The sequence below is a fragment of the Eriocheir sinensis genome, chromosome 48 (assembly GCF_024679095.1).
Source record: "Eriocheir sinensis breed Jianghai 21 chromosome 48, ASM2467909v1, whole genome shotgun sequence".
Taxonomy (NCBI): domain Eukaryota; kingdom Metazoa; phylum Arthropoda; class Malacostraca; order Decapoda; family Varunidae; genus Eriocheir; species Eriocheir sinensis.
The window spans coordinates 11429038-11454841 of NC_066556.1; the positions used below are offsets into that span (position 1 = coordinate 11429038).

Genomic DNA, 25804 nt, shown 5'->3' on the forward strand with positions numbered 1-25804 from the left:
TTCTGTTTGGAAGTGCCATCTGCATGGTGCCACTGGTAGTGGAAATATCTCTTCTGTGGTTCCATCAGCGTGGTGACTTTATGGATGTCTAATGCAAGCGAAAAAGTCTAAGGATGAGCACTATGAATAGAATGATCTCAGTCATATCTTGTTAGTTCAGTAAAAACAGATAAGCAAACCAGTAGAATTACTCATATCAAAGCAGTAGTAGATGTCTCAAGTTTTCATCCTTAGCCTTTATTTACCTTCATGAAATATAATAAAAAACAGTGGAATGATCAAATTAACCACAACAGTAACCCTGTGAAGATTGAGCTATGTAATGTTGCTCTTATTATAGTCACACTGGATGTATGTGGTTCTTCTTAAAAATGCTCTTGAAGTCCATTTTCCTGGTGTATATTTTTCATAGGAAAGGTTCCTGAAAAGCTCACTGTTTGGCTCAAATTGAGCGGTGTTGGGAGTGACTGTCAGTAACACTTTATCACCATATATATATATATATATATATATATATATATATATATATATATATATATATATATATATATATATATATATATATATATATATATATATATATATATATATATACGCACATACAGTAAACCCCACTTAAGTCGGACTCGAATAAGCTTGATATCAGATAAGTCGGACACTTTCCGGATCCTCTTTTTTATTTATTTATATATTTTTTTTATTTATTTAAAAAAAAATTTACGTTCCATCCCGAGTGCACCACCAGGCATTTTTTGCCCTTTGATTGAGTAATTTTAAGCCACTCGACTTATATTCTGGCTAAAATACCCGAGCTGCGTTTGAGAGAGCGACTCGGGCTGCACGGACCGATCTGTGTGGTCTCAAACGCGTGACGCCACAGCCCGGATTCCCAATCCGGACTGCTCACTGCAGCTCAGTTTGGAGAGGTGGGGCGCCTCTGTGCTGTGATGACGTCATCAGCAAATATGGCAGCCTAAACAAACACATATAAGTGCTTCCATTGAATTTCACCTCTCTGTGCCACAATAACCACTGCAGCTTCCTTTTCATCCTCTGTTACAAGGAGCTCATCAGCCAGAACAGCTAGTGATACATGTTTAAACATTGTCAAGAAGATCAGCAGACGCCATTTTGCTGCCAGAACAGCTAGAGAGAGAGAGCAGTGGACGCCATTTTCCTGCCAGTGAGACGTCATTACCATAGCAATGACGAGGCTTAACTGAGAAGCGTACAAAAGTATTTGATAGAGAGGTCCAGTTGGTCTGGGCACCCAGGGCGGCCCGATTCCCTCTCTCAAACGCACCACTGATAGCTCTTACATCGTCCAAATCATTTGAGGAGTTGTCTGAGCTGTTGGAGACGCAAAACGGGCACTGAGCCGGCACTGCTGGCGCCAAGATCAGTGTTTACACAGCTGACTAAGCAAGTGCATGGCAGTTCCTCACTCAGCTTTTGCTTGCTCTGTAGCCCTTATTGTTGCCTTTGTAATTCTACTATGGCTTCTAAGGGCAAGGCTGTGTCTTCCATGTCAGTTAGGAAGCTGAAGTTGCTGTCGGTGACAGACAAAATGGCTGTTATACAGGACCATGAGAGAGGTGTGAGCCGTGCCGAGTTCATGGTGTGGTGCGTGTATTTACCTAGTTGTATTTACCTAGTTGTGAAATACAGGAAAAAAGCCATACTAGGCTCGTGCTGTCCCGCCTCCATAACGCTTATTATCCAGTTTGGCTTTAAATTCATGAATCGTTTTTGCACACACAGTCTCCTCGTCAAGTCCATTCCATGTTGTTATGCTTCTGTATGGAAAACTGTATTTCTTGATGTCTCTCTTACAGTCGCTCTTCTTCAATTTCTTACCATTGCCTCTTGTCACACTTCTGTCACGTACCACTAGGTCTTCCCTGTCCAATTTCTCCAATCCCTCTTGTATCCTGTACAATGCTATTAGGTCCCCTCTCTCTCTTCTTCTCTCCAATGTTGTTAGTCCCAATTTCTCCAGTCTTTCTTCATAAGTACATTCTCTCAGAGTTTCCGGTAATTTAGTCGCTGCTTTTTGTATTCTTTCAAACTTTCTAATTTCTTTCTTCAATCTAGGTGACCACACTAATGCTGCATATTCCAGTCTTGGATGTATCATCCATGTTATTAGTTTCTTCACCATTTCTTCATCTAAATATGTAAATGCTGCTTTTATGTTTCTAAGAAGACTGTATGTTTCCCCAGTTATCCGATCTATATGTTTTCCACAGGATAACTTGTCTGTTATGATCACTCCCAGATCTTTTTCTTCATTTTTTTTTCATGATTCTTTCATTACTCAGAGAGTAGTTCCCCGATATTCATCTACTGCTCGTACCAAACTCCATCACACTACACTTCTCTGTATTGAATGTCATTTCCCATTTGCGTGACCATTCGCTTATTCTATCGAGATCTTGGCTCAGGGCTACACAGTCCTCTTCATTAGCCATCCTCCTCATTATTTTAGCATCATCAGCAAACATATTCATATAGCTCGTCACCCCTTCTGTCATGTCATTAATATAAATTACAAACATAATCGGAGCCAGCCCTGATCCTTGGGGGACTCCACTCGTCACTTCCATCCAGCTTGATTTATTATTCCTGATTACTGTTCTCATTTCTCTCTTCGTCAAATATGTGCGTGTGTGTGTGTGTGTGTGTGTGTGTGTGTGTGTGTATTTACCTAGTTTACCTAGTTGTAGTTTTACAGGGCCTGGGCATTATGCTCGTGTGGTCCCGTCCATTCTGCATTTATCCAACTTATCTTTAAAGCTTTGCACACTCCTCGCTGATACTATATCCTCACTCAGACTGTTCCAAACCTCTACATTTCTTTGCGGGAAGCTATACTTCTTTGTGTCTCTCAAGGATCTCTCCTTTCTCAATTTTTTACTGTGTCCTCTTGTATTTCTGCTTATGTTTCCTTCTGTTAGTAGCAGTTCTTCATTATCTACTTCATCTATTTTGTTTGATAATTTATAAATTTGGATTAGGTCTCCCCTTTCTCTTCTTTGTTCCGGGGTTGTTAAGTTCATTTCCTTTAATCTTTCCTCGTATATTAATCTCTCCAACTCTGGGACCATTTTTGATGCCATCCTCTGTATTCTTTCTAGTTTCTTTATATGCTTCCTCTTATGGGGGGACCACACTACCTCTGCATATTCTAATTTTGGTCTAATTATGGTAGTGATCAGCTTTCTCATCATGTCCTTGTCCATGTAGTTAAATGCTACTCCAATATTTCTCACCAAGTTATATGTGTCTCTAAAGATCCGATTTATATGACTCTCTGGTTGATTATCATCCCTCATCACTACTCCCAGATCTCTCTCTTCATGCACTTTTTTTAATGTTTCACCATTTCCCATTTTGTATATCCAGATTGGTCTTGTTTCACTTTTACCCATTTCCATAACATGACATTTTTTCACATTAAATTCCATCTCCCAATCCATACTCCATTTCCAAATTTTGTATAGGTCTTGCAATATTTCACAATTTTCTTTGTTTCTTATATGTTTTTGTAATTTAGCGTCGTCAGCAAATAGGTTTATGTAGCTATTAACTCCTTCAGCCATGTCATTTACATATACCAGGAGGATTATCGGTGCTAATACTGAACCCTGTGGTACTCTGCTTTCTCCATTTCTCCATTCTGATTTTATGTCCTTGACCACAGTTCTCATCTCCCTTCCCATTAGGTAGCTTGCCATCCATTTTTTCATATTTCCTTTCAATCCTCCTTTATTTTTCAGTTTCCATAATAGTCTTGTATGTGGAACTTTGTCGAAGGCCTTTTTTAAATCTAGATAAATACAATCAACCCGTCCATCCCTTTCCTGTGTTCTGTCTGTCACTCTTGACCACCATATCATTTATATAAACTCTTGTCCACCATATCATTTATATAAACAGCAAACACTAATAGTGCCAACACCGAACCTTGGGGACCCCACTCATTGTGTGTGTGTGTGTGTGTGTGTGTGTGTGTGTGTGTGTGCTGTGTGTGTACACACACACACACACACACACACACACACACAATGAGTGGGGTCCCCAAGGTTCGGTGTTGGCACCATTAGTGTTTGCTGTTTATATAAATGATATGGTGGACGGAGTGACCAGCTATGTGAGTTTGTTTGCAGATGATGCAAAGCTATTGAGACGAGTGAATGATGTAAAGGACTGTGAGGCATTGCAGAGGGACCTGGATAAAATATGGGAGTGGAGTGGTACATGGCAGATGGAGTTCAACCTTGGGAAATGTAAAAAAATGGAGTTTGGTAGGAGTGGTAAAAGATGTGAAAATGATTATAAGATGGGAAGTGAGATAATATGCAGAGGAGTGGAAGAACAAGATTTGAGAGTGATGTCTCAGAGAACATGGCACCGGACAAACACATCAACAGGATAACGGGACAAACTATGAATTTGCTGAGGAACATAAGGAGAGCATTTGTGTATTTGGATGAGGAGATGATGAAGAAAATAATAGTTACAATGATAAGGCCAAGGTTGAAGTATGCAGCAGTGGTCTGGTCTCCTCACGAAAAGAAGAACATAAGAAAGCTGGAAAGAGCGCAGAGAGTGGCAACTAAGATGGTACCGGAAATTAGAGATCGGACTTATGAGGAGAGACTCAATAGCATGGGGCTCACAACCCTGGAGAGAAGAGAAAGAGGAGACCTGATTGCGGTGTACAGGGTGGTGAGCAGGGTGGAGTATTTGGACAGAGAGGACCTGTGTGTGTGGAACGAGAGAAAAACGAGAGGACATGGAAAGAAGTTGAGGGTGACCACGTGTAGCGAGATGTGAAAAAGTTTAGTTTCCCAAACAGAAGCATTGAGCTATGGAATAGACTGGAGGAGGAGGTGGTTTGTGCAAGAAACGTTCATGATTTTAAGGAAAAGTTGGACAAGAGCGAATATGGAGATGGGACAGCGCGAGCGTAGCTCTTTTCCCGTATGTCACAACCAGGCAACTAGGTAAATACACACACACACACACACACACACACAAACACGCTGCGCGGACACACACACACACAAACACACAAGCATTGAGCTATGGAATAGACGGGGAGGAGGTGGTTTGTCCAAGAAACATTCATGATTTTAAGGAAAAGTTGGATAAGAGAGGATATGGAGACGGGACAGCGCAAGCGTAGCTCTTTTCCCGTATGTCACAACTAGGTAAATACAACTAGTTAAATAAACACACACACACACACACACACACACACACACACACACACATACAGAGAATGGCGACTAAGATGGTACCGGAACTTAGGGATCGGACTTACGAGGAGAGACTCAATAGCATGAGGCTCACAACCCTGGAGAGAAGAAGAGAAAGAGGAGACCTGATAGTGGTGTACAGGGTGGTGAGCAGTGTGGAGAATCTGGACAGAGAGGACCTGTGTGTGTGGAGCGAGAGAGAAACAAGAGGACATGGAAAGAAGTTGAGGGCGACCACGTGTAGGCGAGATGTGAAAAAGTTTAGCTTCCCAAACAGAAGCATTGAGCTGTGGAATGGACTGGAGGAGGAGGTGGTTTGTGCAAGAAACATTCATGATTTTAAGGAAAAGTTGGATAAGAACGGATCTGGCGATGGGAGAGCGAGCGTAGCTCTTTTCCCGTATGTCACAACTAGGTAAATACACATACACACACACACACACCACACACACACGCACATGATAAGGCAACAATAAAGGCTACAGAGTGAGTGAAAGCTGAGGGAGACACTGCCACGCACTTCCTAAGTCAGCTGTGTAAACACTGATCTTGGCGCCGGCAGTACCGCAGCACACACGCCTGTTTCACGTCTCCAATGGCTCGGACAACTCCTCAAATGACTCGGACGATGTAGGAGCTATCGGGTATTTTAGCCAGTATATAAGCCGAGTGGCTTAAAATTACTCAATCAAAGAGCAAAAAATGCCTACTGGTGCATTCGGGATAGAACATAAAAAAATAAAAAAATAAAAAAGATCCTGAAAGTGTCCGACTTATCCGGTATCTGGCTTATTCGGGTCCGACTTAAGCGGGGTTTACTGAATATATATATATATATATATATATATATATATATATATATATATATATATATATATATATATATATATATATATATATATATATATATATATATATACATATACATACAGTCGTCCCTCAAATAGTACGGTTTCGGTTTTATACGGATTGTCAGAGAAGATTTTTTTGGGATTTTTAAATTTCCCGCTCGTAGCACCAAGTAGCCATGATGTGAGTGGCAACACTGTTCTACCAGACTGTCACCCTTGCGCATCTCCTCAGTCCATGTGTGTGCACAACATCAGGAACACTGTTTTGCCAGATTGAAACCAATGCGCTTTCCCTAAGTCCGTGTGTGTGCACAACCTCAGCTACGCTTCTCCATTACCACATAACATGAACATGGAACCCAAGAGACAAGCCAAAACACCTGCTGAAAGCTCCCCAAAGTGTTTGGGAAAGGTATCTATTCACCTTGTAGAAGAATTCGGATTTTGGAGAAGTTACGTTTTGGTATGAGTTAAGTTGCAGTAGGGAGAGCTTACCACGTGAATCCGGGTCCCGCCTGGCTCAGCTTCTACTCGCCAGCCAAAGTTGCCAGTTATTCATTTTTTGCTGTTGTGCTACCATGCTGGACAACGGAGCCATCCTGGCAGCGCTCCCAAGCCATGTCATTCACTCACACTCTCTCTTACTCTCTACCACAGTTTCTTTTGCTCTGTAAATCATACTTGAAATATGATATTAAACGGTAATTGTGTAGATTGACTCCACGCCTCCAAAATACAATATTATATAGTTAAGGGACGCATATTTAAACTACTCCAACCGAATTTTAAATAACCTGACCTCTAACGGGGCGCTTCGCCCCCCTCAACCCCCCCAGCGTGCTAACACTGCACTGTGACTGCAGCAGAAAATGCATAACTGGCAACTTGGACCTTTGGGTAACAGCTGAGCCATGTGGACATGGATTTCGTAGGAGTGCCCACAAGTGTTTCTGGGGGGACACTAATTTTATACAGATTTTCGAATAGTACGGGAGTTCTGGGTCCCTAACCCCCGTACTATTTGAGGGATGACTGTGTGTGTGTGTGTGTGTGTGTGTGTGTGTGTGTGTGTGTGTGTATATATATATATATATATATATATATATATATATATATATATATATATATATATATATATATATATATATATATATATATATATATATATATATAATATCCAGATTCATATGGTTCTGAAGAGCTAAAGTATATATAAAAAAATCCTCATCTTGCTTCCTCTAAAACTCTGTATAATAATTATTAACCATGTGGACTAATGAAGAATTATTGGCCACTCCTTGGGAACCTTCCTTCTGTATATGTTTGTGTAACCATACTCCCACTGGAGTTGTCCCAAGCTAATGGAAGCTGTGCCCACCACTCAGCAGCCGGTCAGTGGCAGAAGAAGGCAAACATAAGGTGATTGCCACAGCCCGAGGGGTGTTTGATCACAAAGGGGGAACCCTCACCTCTGAGGAGACTGGCGTGTCCATAGTCATTCCATCTGGGGCCATAACCAAAGGCACCAAACAGGAGATTTACTTCAAGGTCTGCCAGGACAACTCATTGGTCCCTCCACTCGACCAGAACAGAGGTCAGTTAGGGGAGGTAGCATGGAGGCTTTGCCAGAACTCTCGAGAGCACATAGAAACAGAACAATAACATCTGGTTATTAGCTGTGCACATGATCTGAAATTTCATTGAATGGCTTTCTTCATAGGGTACGAAGACTTTGCCCGAGTTGTAGAGCAAGTGTTGGTGGATGTTGTAGGCCCATTAGGCTCTTATGGCGGCACTGCTGGTGAAGCCTCCAGGTCTTGAAAGTGATGATCTGACTTTGCACTGTGAGGAGTGAGACTAGTGTGATCTTTGCTTGTGGGATGTTACTGCTGCTACTCTTCTAACACGCTGTTCAAAGCAGACTATTCTAACTAATTATTTTTATGCTGCTAGCCCTGCCTGTCCCCACCTTTTGTAAATACTGTTGTGCTTCAATAACCTACTCTAGTGTGCAAATAACTAGACCAAGGCCATGTAGAAAGACCTAGAAAATAACTTAGATCAGTCTTCTCTTGGGTTTGTGTGGGTCTGAAAGGTAGTAAGACTTTATTTACTCCTAAAGACCTGCCTCATCATCATATTAAAAGCAGTTATGCTCGTAAGTATGCATTCCCTCAACACCTCACACCAAACTGTGTTTCCCATGGCTCTGGGCCCCTGCCAAGGCATCACAGTGCACCTTTGCTCCCCTACCCCCCATCATCACACACAGACAAGTCATGTTAGCAAAACAGATGTTGGAAAAATCTTCACATGGATAAAGTCTGAGTTGCTTTTATGACATGAATAGCTTCATCAATATTTTGTATGCATTCCCTATAGGCATGAGACATCAGAAATGTAATTCAGAATTTTCAATTTAGTCACATTGCTTTATATATATATATATATATATATATATTTATATATATATATATATATATATATATATATATATATATATATATATATATATATATATATATAAACCATTATGCCTAAATGTCAGCATTTTTCCATTATTAATGGAAACACATATTGTACCACAAAAAATAAAACTTGATTCGTATAGTAAAAGCTATCCAATCAACAGAACACTTAATGAGAACACGCACACAGTTTTTTTTATTTTTATACAGAGGCTACATTTGCACCTGCTTAGTTCAGTGAATTTGCATGGAACTTGAAAATTGACAGTATGATGCTAATTATATTACTCTAATGTTGAAGTTGTGCATTTTTTCCCTTGTTTAAGTGCTGGAATTCAAACACTGAAAAGTACTGAGCCAATAATACTGCAAAGTGTTAATTTTGACACATCATAAAGCTTATGAAGAAAACTCATGAACATCAGGATGAGCAAAATTGAGTTAAAATATAACTTTAGTCATGAAACTTATGTAGCACAAAAACTCAAATGATCATAGTATGTCGTGCTGTGTTTTTTGTTTGTTTTCAGCCAAGTTTATGCCATCAGGATGGATATTATATATCCTTGATGTGGGTGACGAGAAAGTTCCATGAATATGGCTTTGTTATGCTAAACTCTTAGAAGCACATAGAAAAGTGTATGGTGCTGACTCACTTAGCTAAAGCAAGGAATGGCCTTAACTAAAAGCATGGTAGAGTACTTGACTGATGAATAGTAATGTCTTATGACTCAGATTTATGGACTATAAATCTAAATCAGTACATACTGTAGATGATTAGGCCAAGACACATACGTCGGGTGAGTACTCAGGTTAAATTAAACCTAAGTAATTAATCCTGAGATTAGCATGCATTGAGTGAGTACTTAGCTGAAGTAAACTTAAGTAACAGATAATAGATTGATGTTGCTTCTGACATCAGGTAATGAAAAAGAATGTGGCTGAGTAGCTTTGTCATTTGTGAGTGAAGCAACGCACCTCCCCGTTAGTTAATAGTTAGTTTACTTCTGTGGATTTCATGGGCAGTGATTATGTTACTACCACCTCTTTACTTTATCTCATGATAATATTTATCTTACTAAGATCTCTTATGGTACCATATCTCTTTCATTTTACTAATGTATATGTATGGTGCCTAGTATTGATGATATCAAATACATGAGACTACTATGGCAAAGATTATGTGAGGTAAAATAAAGTTGACGGCATACGCTAAAGCTGCACGTGGTCTCGGTGCTTGTCGCCTTCACATTGGGCCTTGAGTCTTTGGCAGTTAATAACCCATTACCTCAGGACACAGGGCCAGTGTGATGTCTGGATTACCACAGTTTCCTTTCCACAAATTTTGTCAGGCACCCATTTATTGATCAGCCCGAAAAGGAGGATAAACAGCTGGATTGGCTGTGTGCTGACTGCCTGAACAGGGATTCAAACCCAGGACACCAGATTCACAGCTAACCACTTCACCACAGAGGGTGCCTCTCTATATACATGTCCAAGTGAGGCTAGAATGTCAAGCAATTTAGCAACATTAAGTAGGTAATTTAATTGTGACATATAAAGCAGCAGTAAAGCTAAAGAAGTAAATTAATTTGGTAAGGTGTATCTTGAAAAGAGTTACATTTTTTAAATACAATCACCTCCAAGGTAAACATTTTAGAAGTGCATAATAAGGAAATTGTGTTGTAACAACATACCTCTTTCCTTTGTCTCACATTGACATTTACCTTACTGAATTACTTTACTTCTTTAGTTTTACTGGTGCTTTATCTGGTACTACTAAATTACCAACTTATCATTACATTATTAATTGGTATTCTTTTTATAGGTTGTCACCTCCACTAAAACTTCCAGCCAGTATATGTAAATTATGATGGCAGCCCTCACATGAACATTACTGATTCACATGCCCAGGGGCACGTTGCCTCATCCAGATAGACCTGTATATGTTATCATCAATACTAGACACAAGTCATATAATTCACTGGTAAATCTGAAGAAGGAAGGTAATATGTAAAATTATCTAAGGTGAATATCCTGAGATAAAGGAAAGAGATGGTGGCAGCACAGCTACTGCTCATGAAACCCCCAGAATGCTCTGGCCTGATGCTGTCTTGTCACTTTTTCCTAAATATTACAGTAAAATCAATTTACAAGCATTTACATTGCATTAAGATGACCACGCTGCACACAACTTTTGACTCTTGCTCTTCCCTCTGCTGTCCAAATCCCTCATGCAAGAGTTAACCAACATCTTCATTCTTTCATCCCTTTCACTGGTAAACTCTGGAACATCCTTCCTTTATCTGTATTTCCTCTTGCCTACAATTTGAACTCTTTCAAGAGGGGAGTATCAAGACACTTCACCTTCTGAAATTGACCCTCTCATTTTGGCTACTCCTGTTTGCTGTAAAGCAGCAGTGAATAGTAGGCTTTTTTTTTTTTTTTTTCCCATGAGGTGCTTTCTCTATTGTAAAAAAAACTAAGCCACCACCTCCAGGTAGTAGAGTGTTTGAGGCTGTTTGATGTTGCTATTGCAGGTGAGACCTTGTTGAGCCCACTGGTGATGTGTGGCCCTCATGGCCTAAAGTTCTCGCGGGCAGTGGAGCTTCGACTTCCCCACGCTGCCTCAGTCTCACCTAATACATGGAGTTTTGCCCTCAAGTCCTCTGACACTCCAACGGGCCAGCCTGCCCAGTGGACCAACATGTCTCTGGCTGATGCACCACATACCTCCCACGTTGGGGCCAACTGTGTGTCTGTGTTGGTCGACCACTTCTGAAGACCCGTGCGGCCACCTTCCCTTGGACAGACTTGATGCTTGCCGGTTGTTGGTGAATAAAAAAAAGACTCATGACCCAGCCATGTCTCTTAGTGTTGATATCAATTTCAGTAAAAAAAATTATATGACCTACCACTGATACTACTTAAGTAGTCAGCAACTCATGAAAATGTCAAACAATAAAAAAACATATATTGAACTGTCGTGTGAATTCTTGGGTGTTTCAAGCATACATTGTTTAACACAAGTGCTACAAATTCTGTTGAAACTTTGACTTTCCCTTGCAGTAATGTGTGACCAACTCTGGGGGGTGAACAGCCAGAGTGAACAGTGATTATCATGTGCATAATTCTTTTTAACAAATACCCATTTCCATGTGTTTTGCCTCAGAGTTAGCTCTGTGAAGAATGTCCATTGTGCAAAGTTTCAGTTGTTATTTTATGCATAATGATACAGAAATGTCTAGAATATGGGCTGAATACAGTGTTGTCTTTCTGTAACGTTAGATTGTCCATCAGTAATACATTCTCTGTTCATTGTCGTTCATAGTTGTGATTGTGGTGCTGTAAACACCAGCATTGTTGCTGCTGTTGTGATTAACATGTCATATATGGATTGTCACTTCCCTTCCAACATAGGAGTGATAGCAGCAGCATGTCATGACTTGCAGATTGCCTTTACAGTCAGTTCTGCCTTCATAACCTCAGAAGAAATGAAAGAAATTAGTTTAGATGATAGTAGCAGTGACCGTGTTAAAGTGTTTACACTACTGCAGTCATGGTCAGGAGTGACTGTGAGTGTGAGTGATAATGTTATGTGTGGGTGTTAAGATGTTATATCTCTGAAGTATTATCACAGGTCACAGATGAGGGATCACAGTCAAATATTCTGTACAGCCTAATTTATCACCAGGTTATTTATTATTTCCACACATCTGACATGCATGCTACTTAATAGATTTGTCTCACATGTAAAGCACTCAGAACTGTAATGTTTTGGCATCTTTAAATTTTGAGGTTTACCCCTCAACCAGTGTTGTTTTGGGTGTTGTCAACCTGTAATGGCTTTACAATCAAGCGTTTATAGAAATTTTGACAAATCTGCTCAATTTTGACCAAGAAGTGAATGTTTGATAATCCTGTATACTAGAAAAGCATATTCCTAATTAAAAAAAAATGAAAATACTTCACACATTAGAATCAATAGATGAGACTTTCTATACTATAGAGCTAATGCATGTTTGTGTGAGGAGACTGCAAGCACAGGATCTGTTCAGTGATACCATTTTAAGATTTTGAAAGACAATAATACCACCACTTCTTACATCACTAATGATCAAACTGTTGACTTTACTATTATTATTATTATTATTATTATTACTTTTTTTTATTATCATTATTATTATTACTATTATTTTTTATATTTTTATTTTTTATTTTTTACGTCGAAGCCTGTAGCACCGATAGGCTTTCTTGAGGGGCCTGGTGGTCGGCCCGAGCCCGTCTTGGTGCAGGTATGTATGTTAGTGGAACAATGTAAGAAAAGACTATGGAAAAAAGAATTCAAAGTTTTAATTGACAGTTTAATTGGTGTTGTGCCCCTAGATACATATAAAGAATCATTAATATAATGTTGTCACACTAGGAAGCAATCAAAAGATTTTGTTACTCTTGAATCTGATTCACAGCCTTAAATGTTGATTGCCAGCCCATAGGTTTTATTGCACAAGGTTTAGTTTTGTTAGTTACAGGACAGAGTGAGTGAAACAAGGGCAGCTCCAAGGATCTGAAAAATAAAAGCACAATACTAGTGTACCTTTCCTTTATTACAAATTGACATTGCATTGAAAAGTGCCTTCCTGTTTAATGAAGTATTAACTTGAAGTATCAGAAAAATTGCACCTTTTAATCATAATACAACTAAAGTATAATTTTAATAAAGATCCTTTGTTAATGTGTATATAAGATAACTGTATAGTGCCCTTGGCTGACAGATTTGCCATTGGATGGAAAGGATAGAGTTGAAAGATGGCTGGTGTAGCGGAGAGCAGCTGAGAGATGACTGATGTAGCAGAGCAGCTTAGAAGTGACTGAGAGGTGATTGATGTAGCAGAGCAGCTGAGAGGTGATTGGTGTAGCAGACAAACCATTGTGTCAGTAATTTTCATCCAGTCAGTCAGTAAGTGAATGTTGTTCCCACCTATTAGTCTGTTGGTCTGTTTCAAGTTAACTAGTCTAAACTATAACTACAAAAAAGCAAACAACTGCAGATTTAAGGATTGCTACCTTATTTTGTGTTTTACTTTCAGACAACGAACCGTATATGGTTTCTGTATATAAGAAAACGTATTTGTGTTCCAACAGTAATATATCTGTATATGACAACCATTTGTATCCTATAGAAAGTGTTAAATATAAAGCCTTTTTTTCAACAGGTTTCTTATAATCCATCACTAATCACGGCTGATTTCTGAACCCCATAAACACTGGACCCAAAATAATCTGTACTGTGCAATTCTTGCTGCCTCAAGTGTTGCAGAAGCAGGGGCATGCACACTGCATCCCAAGGAGTCTGTTGCATCTTGACCTGCTGAGCACCAGTCACTGACTTGAACCAGAGAGAGGCAGGTGGTATGGATGCCACTGTACAGGTCATAGATGGATATTAATATTTGCTATCAGGCCACAATATGTACAGTAGGATTTCACCAATAATGTCTAATCAGTGCCTGAAAACTCAGTCATTTAAGTTAACATTATTAGTGTGACATTAAAATCCATGTATAAAGGGTGCCACCACTGCAAGACTTCCAGCCATTTTTCCCATATGAAACCCTCCTACCAGTAGCTATTTTTCTTTTAACTTGGAATGATTGAATTGGGGAGGAGGAAGAGGAGGGAAGGGGTGGTTAGAGGAGAAGGAGGAGGAAGAGGTAGGGGTGATTGGAAGAGAAGAAGGAGGAGGAGGAAAAGGAAGAGGGAAGGGGTGGTTGGAGGAGGAGAGGGAAAGAAGATAGGGAGGAAGGGAAGGAAGGAAGAAAGAGGAAAGAAGCTAGGGAGGAAGAAAATGAAAGATAGGGAGGAAGAGAAGTGTAAAGAAGCTAGGGAGGAAGAGAATGAAAGAAGATAGGGAGGAAGAGAATGAAAGAAGATAGGGAGGAAGAGAATGAAAGAAGATAGGGAGGAAGAGAATGAAAGAAGATAGGGAGGAAGAGAATGAAAGAAGATAGGGAGGAAGAGAATGAAAGATAGGGAGGAAGAGAAGTGTAAAGAAGCTAGGGAGGAAAAGAAAAAGGAAAGAGGGAAGAGAAGAAGATAGGGAGGAAGGGAAGGAGGAGAAGGAAAGAAGATAGGGAGGAAGGGAAAGAAAGAAGATAGAAAGGAAGAGAAGGAAAGAAGATAGGGAGGAAGGGAAACAAGGAATGAAGAGAAGGAAAGAAGATAGGAAGGAAGGATGAGAAGGAAAAAAGATAGGGAGGAAGAGAAGGAAGGAAAGAAGATAGGGAGGAAGAGAAGGAAGGAAAGAAGATAGGGAGGAAGAGAAGGAAGGAAGATAGGGAGGAAGAGAAGGAAGGAAGATAGGGAGGAAGGGAAAGAAAGAAGATAGAAAGGAAGAGAAGGAAAGAAGATAAGGAGGAAGGGAAACAAGGAATGAAGAGAAGGAAAGAAGATAGGAAGGAAGGACGAGAAGGAAAGAAGATACGGGGGAAGAGAAGGAAGGAAAGAAGATAGGGAGGAAGAGAAGGAAGGAAGATGGGGAGGAAAGAAAGGAAGGAAGGAAGAAAGATAGGGAGGAAGGGAAGGAAGGAACAAATGAAGGAAGGAAGGAAGTGATAAATGAATGAATGAAGGGATGAAGGAGGACCAATACACACAATGTCCCAGTCCAGCCCAATTAATGTCCTTGAAATCATCATCTACAATCTACATAAAGCAATTTTTTATTTTTTTTTCAAATTTTCTCCTATTTATTTTCTGCCAGTTTTTTTTGCTCTGCTATTGTTTTTTTTATGTTGTTTTCTTTCTGCTATTGTTTCTTTTGCTATTTATCTTATATTCTGCTATTTATCTTTTATTCTGCTATTTATCTTCTATTCTGCTATTTATTTTCTATTCTGCTATTTATCTTCTATTCTTCTGCTATTATTCTTCTATTCTGCTATTTTTCCTGTTTTCTTTTCTTATTCTTTAATTTGTCTCTCTCCACATAGTTCTTTCCATAGGTGGGTTTATGAACTTGCAGGGTGATGTGGAGATATACCTTATTACTAGTGGAAAAATATTCACTAAAAATCAGGGTATTAATGCATATGAGAAACAGTTGTAGGGAAATATGCCTCAGGGTTAGGGCTTTCTTTGACACATTGACAAATATTGAAGACAGGGTTTACGTTTTACTCATAACTATTTATAACCTCCCCACTTTGTACAGACCGCCGCCCTCTATGCAGGGGTGGTCCGTACAGGGGGTTGGGGGGTACCATATATATCAATTTTCATGTATCAAATATGTATTAAATATGAAATAAAGTCTTTTGGTTTGTAAAATAAAGAAAATCAATCCACACATGCCTTTATTAAGATTAAGAAATAATGAAAAAGGCACGTTCTCCTGAATTGAAGAGATGAAACTTGGACGTTTTCATGAGTTTGTAAGTTATAAGAAAATAAAAGGCACATTCTCCTGAGTTTATAAGATGAAACCAAATAAAAAAGACACATTTTCCTGAGTAAATGAGGTATAAATACATAATGACAAGCAAAAATATTAAAAGAAACCTTATCGCATATTAAATGTCCTATGGGGTGGGAGTGTCACATCACAATGCCATTCTCAATGGCATACTCATTGGCATGAATGCTCATGTAACACTCTGCATTGTCAATTAAAGCAAGGTCTTGTTGTTGTTGCTGCTGCAGTAGGTCTTGGCCTTTAGTTGTTGCAAGGTTTCCAAAAAATCATTCTCTATTCATCCAGCCATTTTTACGGAGAATGTCTTTTACGCCATCAAGCGTCCCCCTCATGAACGAGTCATTCCTGCAATTTTTGGGGATTATAAATGTAGTGCCGTAACTAGGCCTGATAAGGGAGCCTCCCATAACCCACTTGGCAAGTGGGGTACCTCTATGGCCGACTCGGTAAGGAGTGGCTCTCCCGTCACACTGGTCACGGGTTCAATCCCAGGCAGCCAGCGAATACCCTGATCTTGATTAATTTCTCATGTGTTTCGATACACGCAGAGGACGTGTTGGGAAATAGAGGAAATAGAAAAATATGCTCTCGGGGCATGACACTGGTGGCATAGCGGTGGGCATCCTATTCTGCAGTTCTGTTGAGTTTCCCCGAAGGGGTAACAGGTAGGATGGCCCACGCTCTCCGAGGGTAACAGAAAATGGGAGAGTTGGAGGTATGTCTTTACGGGGACGTTGTGGAATAGTGAACCGATAGAGCTCACTGTCTAAGGTCTCAACACGCAGAAATTAATCTACAAAGGGGGAAAGCCGTGTAGTGCTGCGACTAGGCCTGATAAGGGAGCCTCCCATAACCCACTTGGCGAGTGGGGTACCTCTTTGGCTGACTTGTTAGGGAGTGGCTCTCTCGTCATGCTGGTCGCGGGTTCAATCCCAGGCAGCCGGCGAATACCCTCTCCTGGTCTTGATTAATTTCTCGTGTGTTTCAATACACACAGAGGTCATGTTGGATAATAGAAAAAGAGAAAAACATGCTCTCGGAGCATGACATAAATACTGGGAAAATGTAATGGCCCGCAGCACTTATAATCCCCATTTCCCACAAAAGTCATGGTGGCACCTCGTTCACGAGAGATCTGAGAGGCTACTGGCTGTCCATTCTCACACACAACTTTACAAAAATTTATATTAAATAATACATTCGTTATATAGAGGTGTAATCTTCAAGTCACACTTCATAATGTTTAAATGCAATATACATGTCTTCAAATATATGTAATCACAGTTCGATAGTATAAACAAAAGCATTTATAATTGATCTACTTTAAACTATGTTGCACTAATTTCTCAGCAACAGTTTCAAATAAGATAGTTAACACCATTACCAGCAACACACTCAAATATTTTTTTTTAGGTTTCGTTGATTTATGGCGGGGCATTGGGATCTTTGAAAAAAAAAAAAATGTGGCGGTGCTTCGAACCGTACGGTACGCCTCCATACAGTACATCCCCATGGCTGCCATTTTGTGCAGAGAAACACCACATGGCCCTTTGAGCAGGATGGCATACTTAATCGTCAGTAACCACTGTATTATTGTTATTATCACTAGTAAATTTCTTACCACCGCAATCACGACATATTCAAAATCATGATGTGGTACAATCATAATACATATGGAAAATAAAAACAGACATATAAAATCGAAAAACCTCCCTGCTATCAAACACGGCAGCAGTGTCATCATACTGGGTAGCCATCTTGCCCACACCTGTTCTCTCTTTCTTTGTTGAAGGGGAAAATTCTCTAGCCTTAACCCGGTAGCAGCGACGGGCCAAATTTGTGGCTTTACCGTGTACCAGCGATGGGCCAAATTTGTGCCATGATATAAACCCCCAAAATAGATGATACATAAACTGATCATAAATGCTTTGATATATATTATGAAATGGTTTGTGGGAGTGATGATTTTTTTTCATTTTTTCGCTTAGAGGGACCATTGAGAAACATGATCCCCGCTGCTACTGGGTTAAAAGATCTGGAGTTAGGGCTTCTGTACGGTACGCCCCCGTGTACGGTATATTATACCCACACCACCCTATATATATTGGGCGGTTAATTCTTGCTTACATGAATTACAGTGGACTTGCTAAACCCCATTATTATTATTGTTATTATTATTATTATTATTATTATTATTATTATTATTATTATTATTATTATTATTATTATTATTATTATTATTACTATTATAATGAGTGGCAGCTCGATCCATCTCTTACCTGCCTGCCGTCACCCAACATATCGCACACCTACTACTTAATTTCATCTTTTTTTCCATATCTTCTCTCATTCTCTCGCTCCATTTCTTTCCCTTTTCGTCTATACTTAAATAAAATCTGGAACATAGATACAAGACAAAACCATGAACTTAAATTAGAATCTGATGAGAGAACACACGAAGAACATTTATAAGTACTGTACTTGCAGACACAGGGCACGGAGCACTGATCGAGGAGTGGCATTTACACGTACAAGGGCCATATTACTGCTCATCGAAGAGGAGACTGAATCCTCTCCTGCAGTTCTGTTGAGTTTCCCCGAAGGGGTAACAGGTAGGATGGCCCATGCTTCGAGGGTAATAGAAAATGGGAAAAGTTGGAGGTATGTCTCAGAGGGACATTGTCAACACACAAAAAATAATCTGCATAGGGGGGAAAGTCGTGTAGTGCGGCGACTAAGCCTGACACTTAGCCACTTAGCCAGGGGGGTACCTCTTTGGCCGACTCGGTAAGGAGTGGCTCTCCCGTCATGCTGGTCGCGGGTTCAATCCCAGGCAGCCGGGGAATACCCTCTCCTTGTTGTGATTAATTTCTCGTGTGTTTCGATACACGCAGAGGACGTGTAGGAAAATAGAAAAAATAAATAAATAAACTCCCGGGGCATGACACTACTGCTACTACTACTGCTGCTGCTACTACTACTACTACTACTACTACTACTAGGGTGATATGGAGTTAAGACACAGCAAAATGAAAAATGTTTCTAAAAAAAAAAAAAGTTTTAAACTTATAGGCACCAGACAGACACCTAAAGAAAACTGAATCATTTGTCTAACTACTATGTAATTGTCAAAGCTCAAAGTTTTGTGTAGTTTGAGCTATTAAACATTTTATACAATCTCTACTCTGTTCCCTCCTTCTATCTCTATCTAAATTTCAATCCAAAGCTGGATGTTGCGCCTACATGCGCAACGACATCACTTGCTCTCGTGCCCACAACCTTGATTCTTTAGAATTTTCCGCCATTTGGCTAAGACTTCATTGTCATTCTATTACTAAATACATATGTGCTGTTTATCTCTCACCTAACTCTACTAACTATGTAAAATTCTTTGACTACTTGAACTCTAAAGTGGAGCACATCTTGACCCACTCTCTCTTCGCTGAAATCTCCATCCTAGGAGATTTCAATGTTCACCACCAGCTTTGGCTTTCATCCTCTTTCACTGACCATCCTGGTGAACAAGCCTACAACTTTGCTATCCTCAACAATCTAGAGCAGTTGGTCCAGCACCCTACACGTATTCCCGACCGTCTTGGAGACAGGCCCAACATTCTAGACCTCTTCCTTAGCTCAAACCCTTCTGCTTACTCCGTCAAACTGTTCTCTTCGATGGGCTCCTCCGATCACATCCTTATTTCTGTATCCTGTCCTTTCGCTCCTGTACACCCTCTGGACCCACCAAAGAGGCAATGCTTCTGGCATTTTGCTTCAGCTCGGTGGGACGACCAGAGGATGTACTTTTCCGATTTCCTGTGGAATGATTATTGCTTCTAGGAGCGAGACCCCTCTGTGTGTGCTCATCGCATCACAGAGGTGATTGTCTCTGGAATGGAGGCATACATTTCACGTACTTCTTTACTTCCCACGCTAAAAAGTCTTGGTTTAATCAAGCTTGTTCTTGTGCTGTCAATGATAGAGAGGCAGCTCACAAAAGGCACCAGAGCCTTCGAACTAATGCTAACCATGAACTTTACATTTCTGCCCGGAATCGTGCCAAGTCTTTTCTCCGACTAACCAAAACCTCTTTCATCAATAGAAAATGCCAAAACCTTGCTTTCTCTAACTCTTCCCGTGACTTCTGGCATCTAGCCAAGAACATCTCCTCCAACTTCACTTTTTCATCTTTCCCTCCACTCCTCAGTCCTTACAGCAACACTGCCGTCTCATCTATCTCTAAGGCTGAACTCTTCTCTCAAACTTTTTCTAAAAACTCCACTCTGGACGATTCTGGGCATATTCCTCCTACTCGTCCCCCCTCTGACTCTTTTATGCTTGTTATAAAGATTCTTCAAAATTATGTTTTTTATGTCCTCTCTCGCCTCAATCCTCAGAAGGCTTATGGACCTAATGGAGTGCCTCCTATTGTCCTTAAAAACTGTGCCTCCATGCTGTCACCCTGCGTGGTCAAACTCTTTCGCCTCTGCCTGTCAACATCTACCTTTCCTTCCTGCTGGAAGTATGCCTTCATACAGCCTGTGCCTAAGAAGGGTGACTGTTCCAATCCCTCAAACTACTGTCCTATAGCTTTACTTTCTTGTCTATCTAAAGCTTTTGAATCAATCCTTAGCCAGAAGATTCAAAAGCATTTTTCCACTTCTGACCTTCTATCTGATCGCCAGTATGGGTTTCGCAAGGAGCGTTCTACTGGTGATCTCCTTGCCTTCCTAACTGACTCTTGGTCATCCTCTCTTAGCCATTTCAGTGAAACCTTTGCTATTCCGCTGAACATATCAAAAGCCTTTGATAGGGTCTGGCACAAATCTTTGCTTTCCAAACTACCCTCCTACGATTTCTATCCTTCTCTCTGTACCTTTATCTCAAGTCAAGACTGAGTCTTGAGTGGAAAGTTTCAAAAATCGGGTTTTGGACGGCATTGACCCACCCGTATCACAGCTCCAGCACACCTAAAAACACAAAAATGCCTGTGGATATACTCAAAGTAGTCCATACTCTGGTATAATCTGTCTAAAATCATCTCTAATTGTGTACCAAATAAAGTAGAAAAGCTCAAAGTGTCACACAAAAAAATGGTTCAAAATCGTGTTTGATTCGTACTTTCGACAACCATGGTTCCTCTCATGCGCCCCTGTAAACCCTGAAAAGACGTATGCACACGAAAGGTAGTAAATACTAAAGCCTACTCTACCTCAAGGGGTTTTGCCTGTCCCATGAAGGTTCTGGGAGAAATTCCAAGACGGGCAACGACATCGATTTGGTAGAACAAGTCTACGGCAATTGCAACGGCAGTTTCGCCGCCCCGTTAAACAGTTCTGAGTCCTATTTTCGCCCGTAAATGTCCAACGAGAGACCTTTCTATATATGCTAGACATGTTTTCTCAACTTTTCTAATAAGTTAAGCCCAGAAATAAAATCAACCACCCCCCGGGCAGTGGTGGTAAGTGAACCAAGCTAAGCCAACATCAATGCAGGAAGCTCTGGCACGTGCCATGGAGTTTGAGTCCTTTGTTAGGTCTAGCTTGTCAAGCTTCAGGGACGACTCGACTTCTGGCTTTAGGGCACGAAAGGGCGCTGTCAGCGACACGACAGGTTCCAAGGAACGTGCTGGTACTGCGAGAAGGTTGGGCACAAGGAGAACGAATGCTATAAGAGGAAGAAGGAATATGAAGGTGGCGCTAAGAAGAAGCCCAGAGAAGGACCCAAGTGCTGGACCTGTGGAGATTAGGGGCACTGGAAGAATGAGTGTCGGAAAAATGTGCCCCCAACGAGGGACCACCACTCGGGAAACTAAGAAGGACTGGTTCACGGGGGCAACGACCAGTCTGTCCTGTACATGCCCCGAAGATATCAACGTGCAGGAGAACCACCATAACGAGCTGCCAAGTGGAGGGCAAGGTTGACGGAGTGTTGTGGCCTGTGGTCGTCGACACAGGCTCGGAACGCACATTGGTGCGGCCTGACGTGGTGAGTCATCGTCGGCTTCCTAAGACGTCGCATCGACTGTGCGGAGTCACTTGACACTATGCAGAGCTCAGAGGCCCAGTGGACGTGAATTTTGAACTCGGAGGAAAGGAAGAGTTTCTCTCTGTGTACGTGGCTGACATGGATGACCCCTGCATCCTAGGTATGGATTAGCTTGTCTCCCACAGGTGCGAGCTGGACTTCCGAGCTAAGCAGCTGACTGTAGGAGGAAGGAGGGTGCCACTGACGACTGTGAACAAGGAAGACCTGCCAGTGACGGTCAAGCGCACCACCATTATTCCTCCGAGGTCGGAGATGCTGTTACCCTGTCAAATTACGGGTGCCCCCCCGGCTAGCCTGTGTGTGGTAGAGAGTGGAAGTCGATGCCCGGTAGAAAACGGGGTGATTGTTGGCAGTACTTTGGTAGACCCTGCTGCAGCGGAAGTGCCTGTCGTCGTGGCCAATGTCTCCTTCAGTCCAAAGAAAATAGAACAAGGGACCATGGTGGGGTTGTGCCAAGAGATCGACCAGGAACCAAGAACCTGTGTCTGCAGGAGAACTCTGACGAAGCCCCAGGAGGAGCTGCCTGACTACCTGCGCGACCTGTTTGACAGGAGCTCCAAGTGTCTGGAGGAGCCCCAAGTGGAACAGCTCAGGGAGCTTCTCGTGAGGAATGCAGATGTGTTTTCCACAGGAGACCTGGACTTGGGGTGTACGGACCTGGTAGAGCACCACATCGACACAGGTAGCCACCCCCCAGTGAAGCAAGCTCCTCGAAGGATGGCACCAGCCCGTCGCAAGGAGATGGATGAGGTGATGGATGATCTCCGGCAACAGGGGTTAATCGAGCGGTCCAGCAGCCCGTGGGTGTCTGCTGTAGTGCTCGTCAGGAAAAAGGACGGTTCCCTCAGGTGCTGCGTGGACTACCGAGCCCTCAACGATCTCACCATCAAGGATTCATACCCACTCCCACGGATCGACGACACGCTCGATGCTTTGGTGGGCTCCAAGTGGTTTTCAACACTGGATATGAAGTCTGGGTATCACCAAGTCAAAATGGCGGAGCAGGACAAAGAGAAAACGGCCTTCTCCTACGGTCAAGGCCTGTAGCAGTTTAAGGTCATGCCCTTTGGCCTGTGCAACGCGCCGGCCACGTTCGAGCGGCTGATGGAGAGGGTGCTGGAGGGACTTCACTGGAAGACGGCACTCATCTACCTCGACGACGTGATTGTCTTTGGCCAGACCTTCGAACAGGAGATGGAAAAGCTATCAGAGGTTTTCGCCCGGTTTAGAGCTGCACACCTTAAGCTCAGCCCGAAGAAATGCTGCCTCTTCCAAAAGGAGGTCCAATACTTGGGACACATCGTGAGCGAGGCTGGAGTAGGCACTGATCCTGAGAAGGTGGCTGCGGTAAGGGACTGGCCGACACCCACCAACGTGAAGGAGCTGCGGAGCTTCCTCGGGTTGTGCTCATACTACCGCAGGTTTGTGAAAGGCTTCGCTACGATTGCTGCACCACTGCACCTCCTGACGAAGAAGGGGCGCAAGTTTGAGTGGACAGCGGAAACTCAGGTTGCCTTTGAGAAGCTCAAGGAGGCCCTCATCAGCTCGCCCGTACTCACCTACCCAGACCCCTCTAAGCCTTTTATACTGGTGTTATGCCGGACGTGTTACTTGGGTTCCGTGTCGCCGTCAGGAGACTCCGTGGGAGGGAGATATGTAAACACTTTGCACAGTTTCTGTAGTTTAATATTCTTCTTTAGTAGTACACTTCACTCTGACTCTTCACTTACCACTAGCTTACTATGACTGGGACTGACTCTCTCTCGCCCTCTTCTCCTATATATATCCAGAACAGTACAGTCTAGAATATTACAGTATATTTCAGATCATACAAGAACATGTAGCAAAAATATATGCGAGTTGGCAACACTTCCCGCCTGGCGCCTGGCCGCGCCTCGTGGGGCGCGGACGGCTCGCCTTCCTCCCCGCCCCTTTGCTCGTTTCTCCGGGAGCCTTCTAGAGGCCTATGGTCGCCGGGGGAAGCTTCCAGCACAACACTATCCCCCCCTCTTAATTGTGATCGTCCCGATCACACACTTAACTATGTACAAACATAAGAGAATTAATCAAAAACATAATAATCGTCGTATCGCTGTGGACGCCTGCGTTGTCTCTGTCTTCTGTTCGTTGCCTCCTGCGCGTCTGTCTCTTGGTGCGCCTCGTCGTCGTCCGCTTCTTGGGGTGTCCCTGGAACATCTGCCGAAGCCGGGAGGTTATCTCCCTCGGCTGAAAGGGCCAGGAGGCCTACGTCGTCGTCGACCTCCTCTCGGTCCTGGACGTCCCTTGCGTTTTCGTCGGCTGGTGGGTGTCTGTAGTTGTTCCAGGTGTAGTTTCCCGGACCGTGGTACCTCCATAGGCGGTTGACGTGGACAACTTTCGGCTTGGTCTTTTCCGTTCTCCGGATTCGGTAAGTCACGTCGGAGAGGCGTTCTAGCACAGTGTAAGGGCCTTCCCAGGGGCTCTGTAACTTCGGAGACTGTCCTTTCTTCCTCTGCGGGTTGTAAAGCCAGACTCGGTCTCCTTGTGCCCAACCTTCTCGCAGTACCAGCACTTTCCTTGGAACCTGTCTGTGTCGCTGACAGCGCCCTTTCGTGCCCAAAAGCCAGAAGTCGAGTCGTCCCTGAAGCTTGACAAGCTAGACCTAACAAAGGACTCAAACTCCATGGCACGTGCCAGAGCTTCCTGCATTGATGTTGGCTTAGCTTGGTTCACTTGTATCTTCAGCTGAGGGCTGTCCAGGGCATCGATGAATTGATCACGCAGCAAAACCGTCAGCAGGTCAGGGGTGGCACCTGGGTATGCCTTGTGCGCCATGCTCTCAAGGTCCTGAGCGAGTTCCTGAAGAGACTCGCCGCGCCTCCTGTTGCGGGTTCTGAACCTAACCCTGAAGAGCTCGTTCTGGTGCTTGGTCCCATATCGTTGCTCCAGCGCCTGTGCCAGCCCGCTGTAGCTGCCCTTTGTCGCATTGTCGAGCTGAGCAAGGACCTCCAGCGCCGCCCCTTTCAGGCTAGTGGCCAGCTGTACCGCGCACTCTTGGTCATCCCATCCGTTCCGAGCTGCCAACAGCTCAAACTGAGCGCGGTAAGCCTCCCAGGAGACCTTGCCATCAAACTCCTGAGGCTTCTTTCTAACAGGCGAACCCAGCAGACCCATGGGGCTGGCGGAACTTCTGGGGATAAACTCAGGCGAAACAGGGCTCAAACTACCCCGGACTTGCGTAGGAGAAGCATCTTGGGTACAACTAGCCCCTGCAGGCACTGGCTGTCCGTTTCCAGCCAAGCAGTCTTCAAGGGCCTTCACTCTGTCACTTACGTCACAAACTGCCTGTTCAGTACGGTTCACCTTTCCCTGCACTTCTAATATTTCTTTGTGTGTCGTCTCCCGTCCCACCTCCATCTCTTGTTGAAGATTTGTGTGTTCTTTCTCCACTTCTATCAGGCGTTGCCCCAAGTTCGTGGTTACATCAGTCATTTCTCTTCGCACTGACTCACTTCCATCTTGTACTGCTTTAAGCTGTAGCTGTAATCCTGTGAAGCGATCTTCTAGCTGTTCTTTGAGTTCTTGGAGTGTTCCTTCTTGTTGTTGCTGTGCTCTTTCTTGTTGTTCTTTGAGTTCTTGGTGTGCTCTTTCTTGTTGTTCTTTGAGTTCTTGGAGTGTTCCTTGTTGTTGTTGCTTGTTCTTCTTGTTGTTCTTGAGTTCTGA

At 42.6% G+C, this 25804-nt stretch overlaps 1 protein-coding gene across 13 annotated transcripts in view; it reads left to right on the forward strand.

Moving 5' to 3' along the window:
* Positions 1-13796, forward strand: part of LOC126981594 (tight junction protein ZO-1-like) — a 170877-nt gene extending 157081 nt beyond the window's left edge. For 11 of the 13 annotated variants that reach the window (XM_050833034.1, XM_050833030.1, XM_050833023.1 and 8 more), the window contains 2 exons: positions 7501-7709; positions 11124-13796. In XM_050833034.1, coding sequence (XP_050688991.1) covers positions 7501-7709; positions 11124-11365 — 451 coding nt within the window. In that variant the 3' untranslated portion in view covers positions 11366-13796. The remainder of the gene's footprint in view (positions 1-7500; positions 7710-11123) is intronic. The other 2 variants (XM_050833027.1, XM_050833032.1) reach the window with 2 other exon arrangements.
* The last annotated feature ends 12008 nt before the right edge of the window (positions 13797-25804 follow it).